Consider the following 17,124-nt stretch of genomic DNA (forward strand, 5'->3'; position numbering starts at 1 on the left):
ATGCTGCCCATCCTTGCAGCTGAATTTAAGAAGTCAGATTTTCCAGAATTTTCATTTTAGAATGTTTTCCTTTTGGGGGCATGATGGTATAAAACTTTTATTTTATGTCTAGGAAACTGGCTTGGACTTATTGGGAAAAGATAGGCTTGCAGTGGGAGAAAGAGAATGAAGAAGATCTGAAGGATAAGATGGATTTTAGTGTTTTACCATCTCATTATCCCAAAGGAGGTAAGTGTTGCACTGAAAGTGGGTTTTACTTCTTAAGTAATCCCTGAGAGCTGCAGTGCCGTAATGACAGCAGAGCAGGACATGTAATATTCATTGCAAGATGTAATATTAGTTAATGTATAGTGGTAGCATATATATATATGTAAAAATATATAGCATATATGTATATAAAATTGTCTATATTGCATTTAATTTTTTAGAAACATTTGTTCAGTAACTACATTCACTTTTTCCATTAGTCCCAAAATGCATTTTGGAGAAAGGGTAAATGAAAATGCCTACACTTAAAAAAAGCTAAAGTAGTGACGCAGAAGCAGCAGAAAGTTCTACATGAGTCAGCAGCCAGGTGGAGAATGGGCATAGAGATGACTGCAAAGGAAGGCAGGATGAAAGAACCTGTGAGCTGAGTCCTTGAATAATGAGACCTAGAACAGCATTAATGATCCACAGAATTGGCATGCAGGAAAAATTTGCAGTGAAGTGATTTCAAACTTCTTGGGATGCTAACTAAAATCTGCCAGCACACACGGGAACAGAAACAATAACTTCCTTTATTATACACAAAACCCCAAAATATGCCGCATGGGTAGATTACTTTACTTTTCAGTACCGTATGATTTATAGGCAGCTTTAAAATGAGAAGTTTGTAGTAGCTTGAAGCTTGTTTCCTGTCTCAGGTTCATAAAGTTAATGTTTAAAAATATGCGTATGGGTGTTGGTGAGAGAGAGGGTTTAAATGGGTCATTTATTGATTTCTATACTCATATTTAACAGAACAAAAACTCTTTTGGTGTGAAAGAACAGGTTCATGCTTGACTTGTGCCTACCTGACAATCAAATCACAGAATACCCAGCAGCAAAATCCTTTCCATGACAGTGGGTTCCGGAGTCTTTTCTTCTTTGAAATTACACTTTTTTTTCCCCCTTTAAAGTTGTTTTAGTCATTAATGCTTGAATGACAGGGGAAGCACTTCATAATGGTGACTAGTTTGACAGAACTGTTTAGCTTTGAAAGCGGCCAAGTTTGTCTGTTACCCTTTCCAATTTTTTTTTTCTTTCTTATTTTATGTATAATATTACCTTAGGCGTTTGTAAATGGTAAAGAATGCTTTTACTTCCACTTGTGATGACAGAGAATTTTTTTAACATACATAAACTGATGAACTTTAGTGTCTAAACTCCAGTCACTTACTTTGCAATGACCATGATGTAGTGAAGGTCATAAAAGGCTTCACATGCTAGTCCTTGAAACAGTTATTACCATGTATATTGCCCATACTGTTACCTTGTTCAGTTTTCTTTAGGTGTGCGTTGGGTTTTGTGTGTGTGTGTGTGTACACTGTGGATTTTTTTATTAGAAAGGGACATCTATCAGTTACTTCGTAATTAAATGACACCTACTTTCCAAAATATTATTCTTAGCACAATAAATGTTTCATGAATTTGGGCAACATTCCATCCCTGCATTTAGTTGACTTTTCATGTACCTTGCTTGGTAGCATGATGCAGTTAAGGCTTGAATGTGACATATGTACGTATATACATACAAAAATAACTAAAGAACTTTTTAAAGAAGTGACCTACCTGATAATTTTCAAGTTGAGTCCCAAGTTAGTGGTGACCTTAAGATAAAATTTCCTGCTTGTCTTTAGTTCCAAATTGTATGTCTTATTAACAGGCAGGCTTTATGTGACAAAAGAGAAGAAAAATGAGAGGAAAGGATGATTGGTTACTTAGTCATACAGATATGAAACTTTATCAAAGACACTAGTATACCTTAGTTTCATGTAATAATTTGTGGTGTCTTACCACCAACTGTATATGGATGAGTTGTTATTATGCGTGTCCTTCCCCACTGTTTCCCTCCACAAACATTTGTATTTTTTTAATATGATGATGAATTTTAACATCTTGTTGGCATTTTTTTTTATTTATTTGATGTGCTGGAATATCTTTTTACAACTGAGTTTGTAGTACATTTTACTTAACAATCTTTGTCCAACTGTCAAGCTACTGAACCTAACGTATGAGCCTCCTTGTGCTTTGATCTTATGATGACAGATATTGCAGGTCAGAGGAAGAATAGAGTTGGACCTCATGCCTGGTGTCATCCAACCAACTGAATAGCTTTCCAATGAGCGAGAGCAATCATTGCCTTAGGATACAGGTGCAGACAGTTTATAACAGGGAAGTCTTTGACAGGAGTAGCTACAGGGATAAATGCCTGCGTTTGAACATCTGAAATGAAGGAACTGCTGATAAAGAATGGTCCAAATTCTTTAAACAAAATTCTGCCTCGGGTCAAATAGGATGCCAGGCTGTATTTGCTGTCTCAGGTTGATTTCATTATTTGACCTTTTGCTATTCATTGTCTATTTTCATAATCCAAAATGTTATCCTCCATTGACAAAAGAAGCAGCAATTCATGTCCTGATGCTTGAATTCTTTTTTTTTCCCCTACTCTAGGTATTTCATAGGCATTTCTATAAGCCTTTTCTATTCTTCAGGCCATTTAGTTTAGTCCATTTTCCTCATAACATTTGTAGTTACACAGACCAATGTGGGAAAATATTCTGAGACAACTCAGTCATTTCCTTTCTAAGCATTTACAGGAGAACTGTGTACCAGAAATAAAAAATGTGCTTGCACATGCAGTGTTTTTTGACACCTCATAATGAGTGAAGTTTCTTTCTTAAATCAGTATGCGAGCATTGTGAGTGGCAATAATAAATTGGTGGTTCTTAGAGAACAACTTTTCAGATTTTGTGTGTATAAATATGTACAGTCTAAAGGGAAAAAAATCATGCTATAAAAGAAGTTACTAAAAAAGTTAATTGCAGTTCTTTGGAAAATACTGTCATAGCTTTATGTGTAAAGTACAGAAGTGGAGCCTTGGTCATTGTTTGTGATGTTGGTCAAGTTGCTACTCTGAGTCTCAGTGATGTAAATTGATGATTACCAGATGGGACAGTAAGTATTTCTTGGGGAAGTTAAGTTTATTAGTCCTCTAGAAATCTGCATCCTTTATTGAGGTAGGGAATATGTATTTTTAACACTTTGGAGTTTTGTTTAAAAACAAGAAATAACAATAACAAAAACCTATTTGCCACAAAATCTTTACAAATTAAACTTAATCTGGGGGAAAGGGGGAAGATTTCCCCCAACTCCTGTGTAATCTTCACTTCATTTTGAAATCTGTTATTTGCTTTAAAAATCAGACAGAGGTTGAAGAGACGTATCAAAGTGAGCCACTTTTCCTGAAAAGGCCTGAGCAAAGAGATTGTGTAATAGCTGTGACTTTTAAAATAATATCAATTTTATTGGCCTGATCTATTACACAGCACTTGTACAAATTGTAGTAGCCTTTCTACTTTTAATTGTCTAGGTACACTTTTAATCTTTTCCTTTAAAGGGCACAATTGACATTGTCTGTTTTACTGCAGTTCATCTCCCCTGCACTATTTGTAACTTCTACCTTTCTTTCCCCCTCCACATTACATTTAGCTCAGTGATACCACAACATTTGCATGCAAAAGTCGTTCTTCTGTTTCATCTCTGTGTGTTTCAGTTTATTTTTTTAATGGGATTTGTGTTGTATAAAAATTAAAAGGAAATTATTAAGCTCTGTTTTCCAAAGTGGGTGATGTCCTATATTCATTTAAATTCTCTTTCTCTTCCCCTTCTGTAAATATTTTTAAGACATGTAATCTAAATCACCATCCAGTAATACATACATAAATTTTCAGAGAGGTTTGTGGAGTTTAAAATCTGCAATATGTATTAAAGAAATGCACCTTGCACAGGTAAATTCTTCAGCAGCGTTTGGAATGTTTTATTCCATGCTGAAGCAGACACCCATAGCTCTTATCTTGGAGCCTTTAAACTTTTGTAAGGATTAATGTGCATTGGCTTTTCCTTTGATATTTCTTTTTCCTTTTTTTGTTTTGTTTTTGTTTGTTTTCTTCTAGTGACTCGACCAGGACTAGGTTGTCGGGAACTTGTGTCAAGAAACCTCTCCAAAATTCTTCCGGGTCTCTGTCATGATATAACAGACTGGGTTGAAAGTACAAGAATAAAAGCATCCCAGCTGCTGTATACGTTATTGCTACATGCAGAGGATCACACAACGCAACACATGGAGCTACTGCTTAGAACTTTGTATCAAGCATGCTTGGATGACGAAAGCGATGTGGTTAAAAATGTAAGTTTAATCTTTTAAAGTATCTACTGTATACCGAATAAAGACCCTATCCTTTATAGTCTCGTCAGTCTTCTGAGGGTTGACCTTACGGTCACTGGAAACTGTCCATGACTGAAGGATCAGGCTCACATTTTTATGGATGTTAAAAACATGTGAACATTATACATACATACTGTGTTAAAATAAATGTATTCTTGTATTACTGGTATGAAGACCAGTAATAAAGTTCAGTTGATAGGCCAACCCGATGAAGCATTGACAATGATCTCTTTAAAAATCATAAGCAGGGGATTATAGTATAAAAGCCTTGGGGCAACAAATTCCATTTAAAAAATGTGTAGGTCATGCCCTTTCAAGTTAATTTCGCTTATCTCCCCCTGCTGCATAATCTAACCATAATTCCAACCAAACATTGAGGTATGTTTATTCCATGTGATACCCATATTCAATGTTTAAATACTTAAGTTAATGCTTGTAAAAAGCCATATTTTTTTTTTCATGTTTTTCGTGAGAAATAACTAGTATCCCTTTTCCTAACCGTTGATGCTGTCAAAACTTTGATCAACAGTATCAATAAACACATGTAGTTGAACACATTAAATAAATTTAGCAGAGGATAGACAGGTGATACAAACATTTTTACAATATTAAGAGAAATTCTTCTGTTCATATTTCTACCCAAGCAAAAGTACATATGTATGACCAAAAAAGCCCCATGTAACTTACTTTAAAGCTGAAAATATTATTGCTTTGGGAAATTGAAAGAATGTATTCTGTGCACTTGACACAAGTAGTCCAACAAGTGTCAGAAAAGCTGGTTTCCTAAATCAGGCTTTTCTTTAGGTTCGTGCTGTCAGTTGAGCTGTATAGACGAGGAAATCCATTTCTAAAATGATGCTTTGCTTTCCCCACCCCCCCCCCCCACCCCCCCCAGTTTCTTGTTGTCTTTAGTCTTTCTCGGTACTAATTGTTGTCTCTCTCCCTTAATTTTTCCCGAATTGTTCCTCCCTTTCCCTCAATTCTTACTCTGTTACCCCATATACCTATTCTACCCCTTCCACCTCCCCTTTCAGAACAAACATCTGATCTCTAATCATGTTGCCTTTCAGGCAGGTTGAGCTTGTAAAATAAGCCAGTCATGCACTGATCAATAGTAGAGAGAAATAAACCTGGAATACTGTTAGAAGTCATCTTGTTGATTCAAAAATGGGCATACAGGCATTGGGAAATCAATGCCCCAGGGTTGAAGTAGGAGATATGACACTGTGGGTATGTAGTTCTTCAAGTTCCTTAGCACTTGTATAAACTATACAAGAAAACTTAAAATAATTAGAAGACTAAACACATGGCCCTGCTGTCCTGGTCAAATTTCCTATCTAGTGCTTGTTGCTATAAATATAAATTCTTAAGTATGTGTTCAAGCAGCACATAGTTTTTTCCCTTTCCTTTTTTTTGACCATACTTGTCTCCTAGAATTCCACCACTAATCTCCTCTCAGGTGCTTCCAAGAGATTCCCAATTAGGAGTTGGTTTCTGTATTTAATTTTACTCTTCCCTGTGCCAAAATTTAAGATTCAGCAACCTTTATTTATGAATGCTTACTATCTCCTTTGTCATGTTGCTTCTCAGGATGCTGCAGTTATCTCCTATCCTTTGTCACTGTAGAACCCATTTCAGAGCAGCCACCAGCTTGGAAAATGTGCATGTCTTTCTCTAGCCTAATAATACCAGATGAGATGTATAAGAGTTGGGCTTTTATCCTGGCCCCCCTTAAAATGACTAGATAAACTGATCCATACAAATGCATCAATTTATATTTTTGAACTGTTTAATTGTGTTTGTCCTTTTCCAATTTTCAGAGCACTAAGAGTCTTTTCCTTTCTCTATGGCAAATTTGGAGGAGGATAGTGTTTACATCTACATAGAGTATGTTATAACTGTTCTGAGTTTCATGCTTGTGAAAAGAAATACCAGAATAGTGCAGACTTAAACTATAGAGTTTATGGCTGCTTCCATTGAGACTAGAAAACTAGGATGATTCATATATTAATTAGTTGCAATTAAATATCCAGGGCTAAATCACAAGACTAAAAACTATGTATGAAAGGAAATAAGCTTTCATGTTTTGGGAAATGAGCCAACTATTAAATAAAGGAGTTAGGAAGAAATGTTCCTGTTGCAGAGGTAATGCTGCAGTCATTGACTATATCTTTATTCATGCACCCAATTGTAAATATGGGGTGTCAGTCAGAGAGTAAGCTCTGGTATAACAGTATTTCATGTGTAATACATACCAGTATGTCTGCAAGGCAGAGACGGGATTAAAGACCACGAGTATCACGTAGAATACATAGTAATTTAAGCCTTTTCAGTTAAAGAAGAGATTAAAAGCAGTGGGCAGTTCCCCTGTGGCAGTGCTTCCACACTAAACCAGATCTGTAATGTCAGTATCAAAATATAGTACCATAACAAAAAATTCCTCTTTCAGGGTTTTATTGTTGTTGCTGTTAATAGATGGGTGGTGGGTGCATTGAGAGCATGCCTCAGAACAGCGTTTGGAGGACAAAATGCTAAACCACTAAATCCGCAACATCTGGTTATTCTAAGATAGAGACTTTATTACACTGAAAGTTGTACACTTCATTTCTGTGCATTACTTTCTCATGGAAGTTTGTCTGATGCTGAGAAGAGTGCTTGCGTGCCTTATGTGCTTACTGAACACATGTCAAGAAAGTGTCTTCATGCATATAATCATTACTGAGCAAGTGAAAAGGCCTACAAGGCAACTGCTGAAGCATTTAAAATAACAGCTGCAATCATAAAAAGATAAAGCCCATGATATGTTGAATGGTCTTTGTGTTTTCGGGAAAATCCTCAAGTTATTCCTGTTCTTTTTTCAGTGTGTGAAAGCAGCAGAATTGATTGGAATGTTTGTCAGCCCTAAGGTGTCATTGAGATTAATCACATCGGCCTTTGGGAAGACACCTAAGCCGTCTTGTGTAATGGTTCTAACTGCAGTGATTCAGGGTAGCCCAAAAGAAATCTTACAGCCTCATTTGACTGATCTTGGAAACACACTGTCACAAGCTGGAGTTTGTCAACGATCTGAAGAGGTAAGGCTAACTGGAAAATACACAACAGACCAAGGTTTTAGACTGGTGGTTCTCTCAACTTTTTTCCCCTTGATCTCCCTAAATGCTCTCATTCCTATCCCTTCCTTGCACACCTACCCCACCCTCTCTCGGGATGTAGTTGTGGATGTGTGTCTGAAACAAAACAGGAGCTTCCCTGTCCTCCCTGGGCCATGTTGTGGTCTCCCGGTCAAATCTGCTATTCACAAAACCTTGCTGGCAGTCCATCCTCCCAGCAGATGTGGGTTGAAGTTTGAGAACTGCTGTAAAAGGCTTCAGATAATGGGAGGAAAATGAAAAGGCATGACAGGGAGAGAAGAAGCTGTTAGTATATACTGTACTAATAGAGGACTACCTTGGCTTGATCCAGGGGCAGAATTTAACCCATGTGAAATGCCTTGTGTTCACAATCCAAACAAGATCATACATTTCAGTCCTCATTAGTAAAAATGCCTGAAAATTTTTCACAGTTCGTTGTAATCGATATGTCAGGTTTTGCAAGAAAGATTCCCTCTTAATATCATCCCTATTTTTGTTTTGTATTATTACTATTTTCCATTTTAAAAGGAAGGTATCAGTACACCTATGTGTACATTTAGAAGCATGCTTTGTAAACTGTTGGGCTTGATTGCTTTTCTTTAAGTGAGAATCTAGGAGGAAGAACTTTATGAATTAGAAATTTACTCTTAAGTGTACCCTTAACTAATGGCTGAGCCTGAAGACCATTTTCATTTTAGCATTTGAAGAAAATTCATCAATTGCTATATAAGGAGGTAAGAGATTCTCTTCAATGTGGAATGGAGATTGTTAACTTTCAGGATTTTTTTTTTCCTTCAGTTGCTCAGATGTGGAAATAGATTTGTTAGAGATGCACAAGAAGAATCCCTACAATTTCCCTCACAAATGAAATCCCATCTTTCATTCCAACAGAATAAAAACAGAATAATAAACAAAAGTTTATTAGGCCTCTGCTCTTAAGATAACCAAAAAAGGGCCAGTGCTGTGCCTTCAGAAAACTCTGACTTCATGTCAGGTGCAGACTTCTCTTTATAAAAGTTATTCATGTGTGTAGACTGAATCTAGTGTAATTGTCTTTTTGAGCCAGTGTAAGATATATGTTTGAAGTTCTTCCCTCATTAGGTTTCTTCCCTAATGGAATATGTACCAGTGATGCAGGAAATAACCTTAATCTCCATGAAGCCTGTGATGATTAGGAACTCGTATAACTGGAAGCACTGTAACGTGATTGTTCAAATAACAATTCCCTGAAGTATATCTGCAAAATTGCTATGAGGTCTTAAGCTTACCACTTCCATTTGGCATTAGATACAGTAGACACATTCATCTGCAGCTGAAGCGTTTGGTGGAATTGTTCTAGCCTTTGGTCTTGGAAAACAATATTTCTCTATTTTAGACAGTGAATGCTGCATAGACACTGTTTAGCTAAGGATTGACCATGTCCATGAGAGTAATAACATTTATAGCCAACCTATCCCTAGACTTGATTTATTTTTTGGAAGTAAATTTGTAACAATGGCCCCTTCTGTTCTGACAGCTTCATGGAATATCTGATGCACTTTATCATGGAAGTTACTGTAAACTAACTGACAACAATGTTGATTTCCACTGGTATTAGTTGGATCAAGATAACATGCATTATATTGCATCAAACGAGATAAATTAGCTGAGAAAAAAGCAGACGGTCAGGTTTTCTTGGTTTATGTATTTAACAGTTATTGTTCTATTCAAACATGGAAATAATAGTCAAACATGGAATAGTAGTTGAAAGAGTTGTAACAAATATGTTATTAATTAACAAATTGCACTTCAGAATGAGGAAGTACTATTGGTAAGCATTCCAAAATGCTTTGATGGTTTTATTCACAGTGGAGCAATTGTGTGATTAAGAGCAGGGTCATTTATTTTGTTAACAGCACAAAGTAAATACAAATGAACAGTGTGGGAGGAAGATTAAGTTGTATTCTGTAAAAAGTAGAATGTAAGTAATCAAAAGAACTCACATGAAATTATCAGTATGTTACCAATTTAGGGGATTATACAGTTCTCAGATTTTTTTTATTGTCATTTTCCATATCTGTCACTTACAGAGAATGTTATATTTTCTAACAAAACATAATAAATTTATGCTTCTATTAAAAAACAGGTCTTTTATATGGAGCAGTTGCTTTGTTGTGTACAAGCATTGATTGAAGTATGTCAGGAAGACTGCAAAGAAATTAGCTTGCAGCTAATGAAAGTTTTGGTGACAATAATGGCGATACCGTGTTCTCAGCACCTTAAAGAAAAGGTAAACTATCAGCTGGTTTAATATTTTGTTGTGTTTCTGATTCTTACTATCGATAAGGCACTTCATCTAAACAGCGCCAAAATTATATTTGCCTTGCTGTTAGGTTTAAACCACAGAAATCCTTACTAAGAGCTTGTCCACAAAGACTGGTAGAGCTTGAAATGATTTGGTGTTGCATGACCTTGACTGTACCCTGTGTCTGTCTCCTCATCTTTTTCCATAGCTTAAATTACTTTGGGTCTAGTCTGTTTAGAACAGATAAAGGCAACTTCTCCAGAAGAATAAATCATTAAAACCTGATTTGTAAGAGCTAAGAACTTATACAATACTACTAGTTTTGTTTGGGAATTACTTATTTTTTGTCTGTTAGTGTGTATAGCAATCTGTTTCAAAAATTATATAGAAATAAAAGTTACACGTTTAGATATACATGTAACTTCAAATTCATCAGATTCAGTCTGTTAGAATGAAAGAAGCATGAGGGAATACTTGGATTACATATTTAGTCACAAAACTGTTCTGCAAAGATCTACCCGTAGGACATTGTTCTGGTGGTTAGTTAATATTCAGAAGTCACTGTGAAGGCTGAAAGGTCTATGAATATTATAATTTGTCAGTCAAAATATTGATATTTCTGCTTTTCCAGATCAAACAGTTCATAGTTGTTAGGTGCTACATGTATTTCCAGACAACAGTTTGAAGATCTCGCTTTAATGTTGAATCCCGCAAATCCACAGGGCTTCAATTAAGATTAGCAGCAACAGAGACTGGGGTCTGGTAGGTTATTTCTTTTATGGAACTGGAAGACAGAGTAGTGCTGGGTTTAGGGCCTAAAGTTGAAGTTTAAGTCTAGGGCAACAGTGGTGCCAGAGAGCTGAATGTACTGTTGCATCTTGCAAACACTGTAAGACTAGAATGTTTGTAAGGCAAATATTAGCTCCTACACAAGTGGTCTGCAGAAATCTGGTTAATACCTGTGTTTAGCTGACGTAACAGGAAAGCACATTACTCGGGAGTTAGCTTTACTGCTACATCTTGTAAGGCTTGTTCAGTGGCTGTGGGCTGTACCAGTGGGGAGTAATGGCTCGTGGCTAGTCCAAGGTTGTGTGTGTCTCACTGTACATACTGTATAAGATTAATACCAGAATTAAGTTTGGAGTTGGGTTTATAATTTGGGACAGCAAACCCCGGAGAATTAAATTTCTTTGTAAGTTTGGTTGAAGGCCCATAGAGTTAGAATATGTGCTGGTTCTGAGAAGGGCCCTAGAATTCAGTTTTATTTTGCAGCCCAAAACACCCAATATGAATCTGTAGGCTAAAGTTGCAACTAGATTTTTTTTTTTATTTTTTTTTTAGTGTGCTTAGATGAGGTCTCAGAATAAATGGCTTGAAGTACATTTACTGGAGCATGGGAAGCTCACAGTTGGATGAGGGCTGCTGTTGGCCTAGAAGAATACTTTACTTGAGTGGGTATTAATCACTGGGCCATGGCTTAGGTAAAGTTTTGTGACAGGAGGTGTTCAAGTGTTTATGCTCATTGCTGGATTCTGCAAAGCCTTGGGCATGCTATTGGTGCTGGTTGAACTGTTGATGCTTACTTTTTAGGTGGATATAAGTCACTGGATTATTGTTAATGTTAGTTTATACACAGGAGCATACAAGTGGCCAGGAAAAAAACTCTAATTTGTTTTCTGACTATTAAAAAACAATTCAGATCAAGAGCACTGCTAACCTTAAAAAAGTGATAGTTTCATAATCATTTTTTTTATCTTCAGGAAAAGATCAGACTGATTTTACAGTAGTTGACCTTTTTACCTCCCCACCAGAACCAAAAGTTTAAATGTTGCAGGAATGCTTTAAAATCAAGGACATCTGTAGATGCCCTAATAATAGATGAGCTTTTTTGGCTGAGCATTATCTCACCCCCTTATTTCTTTCTTCCTCTTTCTTCCCTAAGCTAAGTATCAAATAAATCAGCAAGCCATCCTTATGTAGTACAGTTGTGACCTATCCAACTTGTCTTTTTTCAAATGTGCGCCTTAAATGTGATGGCTATTCTACTTCCTTTTCTCTTGCTCCCAGGCATGGTATTCCAAAGGCCTGCGTAGCATCAGTATTTATGGCCCCATAGCTGACAGGCTGCCTCCAAGAAGGCAAACACTTAGAAAACTATTCTGAAGGAAGTAAAATAGAACAAAGGTTGAAACAAATATTGAAAAGACTTTGCAGGTCAAAGAGGTACAGCATGAAGATCTGTGTCATGGAGAGCCAGTGGGAGAGTGGGATTTTTGGGGGGTTGTTTTGTGTTTTCGTGTTTTGGTTTTTTTTAAACAAACAAATCTGTCCAAGTAAGCCTTGGACAGATGGACCTGGTATATTTTGCAGTATCTTCTCTGTTTAGCCTTACAGTGGTCTATAAAGTCAGCAATGTCCATTTAAAACCTTAAAAATTCATACTCCTACAAAGAAAGCAGTTTCCTGGAAATAAATCCTGATTTTCGTATACAGAAAAGTTAATCTCCCAAGATTATTAAAGGTTTAAGATGTTCCTGCAGTTACAGATTATTTTTAAAGTTGACAGTACTTTGGAAGAGAATCCTTTTTCTCATTAGCCTTTCTTTCAGCTAGGCAGATAGAAAATCTGGCAACAAGATTATATAACTTCAGTATTTCAAATTTGTCACAAAGACAACTATGGCTTGATTATTTTTTTTAATTATTCCCCCCTCCTTCCCCCCCCCAGTTACTGACTATTCTGAAACTTCAAAGTGAGCTGTACAACTTACAGAAGGCAAGAAGTCCCTGTTAAAATAGCTTAAGACCATACAAAACATATGTATTACATCTAGCTTTAAAAGTATAAATTTGTTGCTCGGAAGAGAAGTCTGTATTAAGGACCAAAAGATTTTGAGTATAAACATAAATTATTCAAAACTTTGCATTATAGAACTTCAATTCAGGCTTTACTGTAAGAGGACAGAAGATCACAGAGATACCAGAGACCACAAGTGATGTGATCTGATTGTGGGTGTTGCTGCTACTCCAACTTGCTTGATTTTTGGCCCCGTTGCTTTGTGTTCATCAGTGTTTCTGGTTGCTTGGGGCTAAGGAGAAAGATCAAGACCACCAACTGAGCACCGTGGTATCGTGATGAGGAATATGGTTTACAGCCCCAAACAGGCTGAAACCGTATCAGTTGTTAAAGTCTGTTAAGCATGTACTGAGCTTGTCAGTGGTTTAACTGGTGACCTAGAGATGAGATTTTGCTTCATTATCAGTGGCCTTGTGCTGTCTTGGCTTCTTGGCTCTTCTTTTGGCAAATGTTGATTATTAGCATGAAAATAAGGTATCATTGAACTTGTGAGCTTTAAAATATAGGAAAGAAAATCACCCTTGCTGTTTGTTTGGTTTGGGGTTGTTTTTTTCTTTTTAACTGTGAGACACTTCTTAATTAGAAGATATGCGTTGGTGTATCAGCATGTTTAATTTATTCTCTCTTTTTTTTAATCACACTCAAAACCGCTTAAAGAGTTTAACCTATAAACAAAGTATTATTTTGTATCTCTCTTGTTCAATGGAAAAAACGTCTTGCAGATTGTGGTGGGATTAATAATGGGGAACAGTTTCTGTCTTGACATATCCTGTCATGTAAAATGTTCCAATTAATTTACAGATAAATAAATATTTTATGTATAAGGTATTCTGAGTTGTTTTGGCTGGCTGGCAGAATGCTTCCAGAAAGGAGAAATCTGTTGTGCTTGAGGCAGGGAAACCTCCTTTATGAGTAACCTTTGTCCTTAGCAAATCCTGATTTATTCCCCTGCTCCCCATCCCCCCCGAAATCTAATTTATTTTCTCCCATCTGGTACTTCCATAATAACATCTTTGTCTGGCAAGTGATTAGTCTGTAAAATTCTAAAGGTCCTAGATATGTTTCAGCTAACTTGTCCAGTTTAGTTCAGTTTAAAAATATAAAAAATACGACTACAATTTGTATTTGACTCTAAGAACTACTTAGAGTCAAATGATGTCACTCATAGCGCTGCACTACATCATTCCCTGCTAGAACTGGCCATGCTGATGACATATGTTATTTGTCAGTGGGGTTTCTAACGGTGTCTTGCTCTTCATTCTTGATTCACTGTCCACTGAAATCACTAAGACTTTAGATGCTGCTTTCAGCATGCTTTTAATCTGTTCCTTAGAGAAGTTTTGTACTTCTGGTAGGAGTCTTCAGGCACTGTGAAAGCAAGTTTTCCTTTGCTTTGAAATACATCTGCTACAAGCGATTTAAAAAAAATCTATATGCTTCCTTGCCAAGCATGATCATGTCTGGAATTTATTAGTAGTTCTTTGTACGTTTTATTTGCCTGTCTCATGTAATAGTCTAAATGTAAAGATGAAGAAAGTATTTCAAATGTAACAGTGAATTTTGTTACTTCTCCTAAGCAACAGAAGTTGAGAATTTAAAAAAGAACCTGCCCGGCTACTGTAAAGAGAGAGCATCTTGCATAATGAAAATTGGCCAAAAAGAAGAAGGGGGAGAGGGGAAATACCATGTCTTCTCTGAGCTGCAACAGCAATAGGCTTTGGAAGCTGCCATAGCCTGCTAGATGGGATTGTGAGAAATTCCCTCTGTGTTAATGTTTTAAAGATTCTTAAAGTAAGGAGAAAAATCACTGCATCTTTAAAACTAGTAAGACCTTTTTTATAATGTGGTTGGTTTTTTGGATAGGTTTTCACATGGATTTGCTATTATGTTACTGTGTTCCTTATGATTTCATTTTTAAATCAGGGCAATTGTTTCACCTTGATTTAAAGTTAATGGATGTAGTATAGGCAGACATTAAATTTCAATCTTGATTGTCCAAGTAGACACTGGAAATATTCTTCTGTCCCTGCTATTCTTCAAGTATAATCATCAGTTTTTAAAGTGGATTTTTTTCTTTTTTTTTTTAAATATTGTTTCAGTTCAGATAAAGTATCCTGTCTCTGTTTTAACAGGTAGAGGAAACAATGTCTTCATTAGCTGAAGTGCAGCAATTGGATAGTTTTCTTTATCTCTACAAACGGCATATAATTCAGCTTATGGAATGGGTTTCAGTATCACATGATTGTTGGACTTGCTATTCTCCAGAAATATTACAGTTGGATGTCATCGCAACTCATTCAGGTATGACTTATTTAGTAGTGTGCTAGCTCACCCAGTTCTAAAAAAATAAAGTAACAATCTCCCTAGCCAGCAGATACATTGTGTTTCATAATGAATGGTGTAATATTCAGAAACTTCACAAGAATGTGATGGAAAGCAAAACTAAAAATGTTGAAGCAGGTCAAATTCCAAAAGACTCCTTGGCTGCAAGGAGCATACTAAAAGCACTTATGTAAAAGTACACTTTCAGGTAAATGGAACAAGTAAGAATTATGAGGAGATGAACTGATGTAGCTTATGTGTCCAAAACTTTATCTGTTTTTTTCCATCTATTCACTAGCACTCTGTACAAACATTTCCTCACTTCCGTTCGTCAACACATTACTGTATATAGATTAGTGAAACACTTTGGCATACATTTCACCTAAGTTCAGATCTGCACAGTGAACATTGCTCTGACACAGTTCTCCAGATTGCATCTACAGGGGACGCAGTGACAGGCAGTTCTTTTCACCTAGACACCCATTTTAAGATTCCTAAAATGGAAAGTCCTGTTTATTTGTTTTTTCCTTTCTGTTAGTGAAAAAGGGCATGTAAACAGCTACTTCAGCTGTGGGTGGAGTGTTATTATTGCTACTGCAGATAGTTAACTGTGGACAGGTATGTTTTAAGGGACCGTATCTTCTGCATTTAACCCGTGAATCTCAAAAAAAGCCTTAAGAAACCTATGTGAAACACTCACTTGCTGGTTTGTGCAGCAACCAGCATAACTACTTTTTCTTTTTTTCATCTGTGGAAAGAGCAAAAAAGTTTTTTCAGTGCAAGATCTGAGAGGCCAACTTTTCTGTATATTTGTGCTCACATTTCCATGACTGAGGGACTTCTAGACAGTTGTCTCTGTTTTCCTTAATGCTAAATAAATCATCAAATGTCTGGGCGAACATTTTGGCTTGCACCCAGCACTGGTAATATGCTATTATCTGTATTTTTAGTCTGACACAGCAGCTCCTAGAGCAATTTTTTTTTCTTTCCTTTCATTCCAACACATGATGTTGGTTTTAATCAATTTAATCAGGTTTGCTCATTTCAAATTTCTCAGTTTTTACTCTTTTTAAGGAACTTATGCTTAAGCTGAAATTAGCAATGTCGTTTATTTTGTTTATTTTACATCTGTTGAATTTTCTGTTATCAGTTTGATATAATAGTAGTATCTTTTAGGTGCCTCGGAATTCACATGAAAGCAATGTATTTTGAACAAATGCCGTGAAAACAAAGAGATATTTGTTGGCACAGAAATTTAGCACACTGCAGTTCAACATCCTGTATTGCATCAGTCTAGACAGTGAATTTTTGGGGTTTTTCTATTATTATTTTAAACATTAAATTTCCAGTTATTGTTAGTTCAATGCTATTGAACTTGTTTTGGTATCTTGAATACTTCAATCTGTCCCTTCCCTGTGTGAGGAATATTCTTGTTGTCAGAAATGTCAGTGTTGTGTCTCCTGGGAGAATTTTCCGAGTGACTGGGGTTGAATGCAATGTGCATCACAAGGATGCAAAGCTGAAGAAGTTCCTAGAGGAAAGTAGTTGCTTGCAAACATAGAGCAGAAAGCATTCTACAGCAAGAAGCTCACAGAATAAAGCATGTGTGTAGTCTATATGTGTTCTTCCTCTTTAAAACCATGCAGATGTTAATCATCGAGAAGGGCACAAACTTCCTTTTCTTTTGGGAAAATAATTTCTTTAAATGTTGGGTTAATGGCTTAGTGGGGTTTTTTTGGTTTGTTTATTGTTTAGTGGTGAAAACAGAATTCATCATAGGGTGTGAAAATGTTACCAAACTAGAGAATGAATTTGGAAAATATTTTTATTTCAAATAGCTTCTAAAATTCATCATACTTCAGATTCTCTTGTAAAATGCAAATAAGCATTATTTAAACATGGAGAAAGAATACTGCTGCAATAATTCTATTATCCAAGTTCTGAGGCTGACCCTTTCCAACATTCCCTTTCCTGTGCTTTTGGGAATCATGAACACCTTTCCTTGAATGCTGCACGTGGAAAAACTTGAAAGAACAAAAAAGCATAGTTAATGCTGCTGTTT

At 36.3% G+C, this 17,124-nt stretch overlaps 1 protein-coding gene across 1 annotated transcript in view; it reads left to right on the plus strand.

The window, feature by feature from the left end:
* Window positions 1-17,124, plus strand: part of HEATR2 (HEAT repeat containing 2) — a gene marked incomplete at its 5' end in the record, with an annotated part of 29,440 nt that overhangs the window by 2,154 nt on the left and 10,162 nt on the right. The window contains 5 exons of the mRNA XM_010292157.1: window positions 113-228; window positions 4,197-4,429; window positions 7,330-7,542; window positions 9,725-9,868; window positions 14,873-15,041. Of these exons, the coding sequence (XP_010290459.1) occupies window positions 113-228; window positions 4,197-4,429; window positions 7,330-7,542; window positions 9,725-9,868; window positions 14,873-15,041 (875 nt within the window). The remainder of the gene's footprint in view (window positions 1-112; window positions 229-4,196; window positions 4,430-7,329; window positions 7,543-9,724; window positions 9,869-14,872; window positions 15,042-17,124) is intronic.

Source organism: Phaethon lepturus, unplaced genomic scaffold, assembly GCF_000687285.1.
Source record: "Phaethon lepturus isolate BGI_N335 unplaced genomic scaffold, ASM68728v1 scaffold7668, whole genome shotgun sequence".
NCBI lineage: Eukaryota > Metazoa > Chordata > Aves > Phaethontiformes > Phaethontidae > Phaethon > Phaethon lepturus.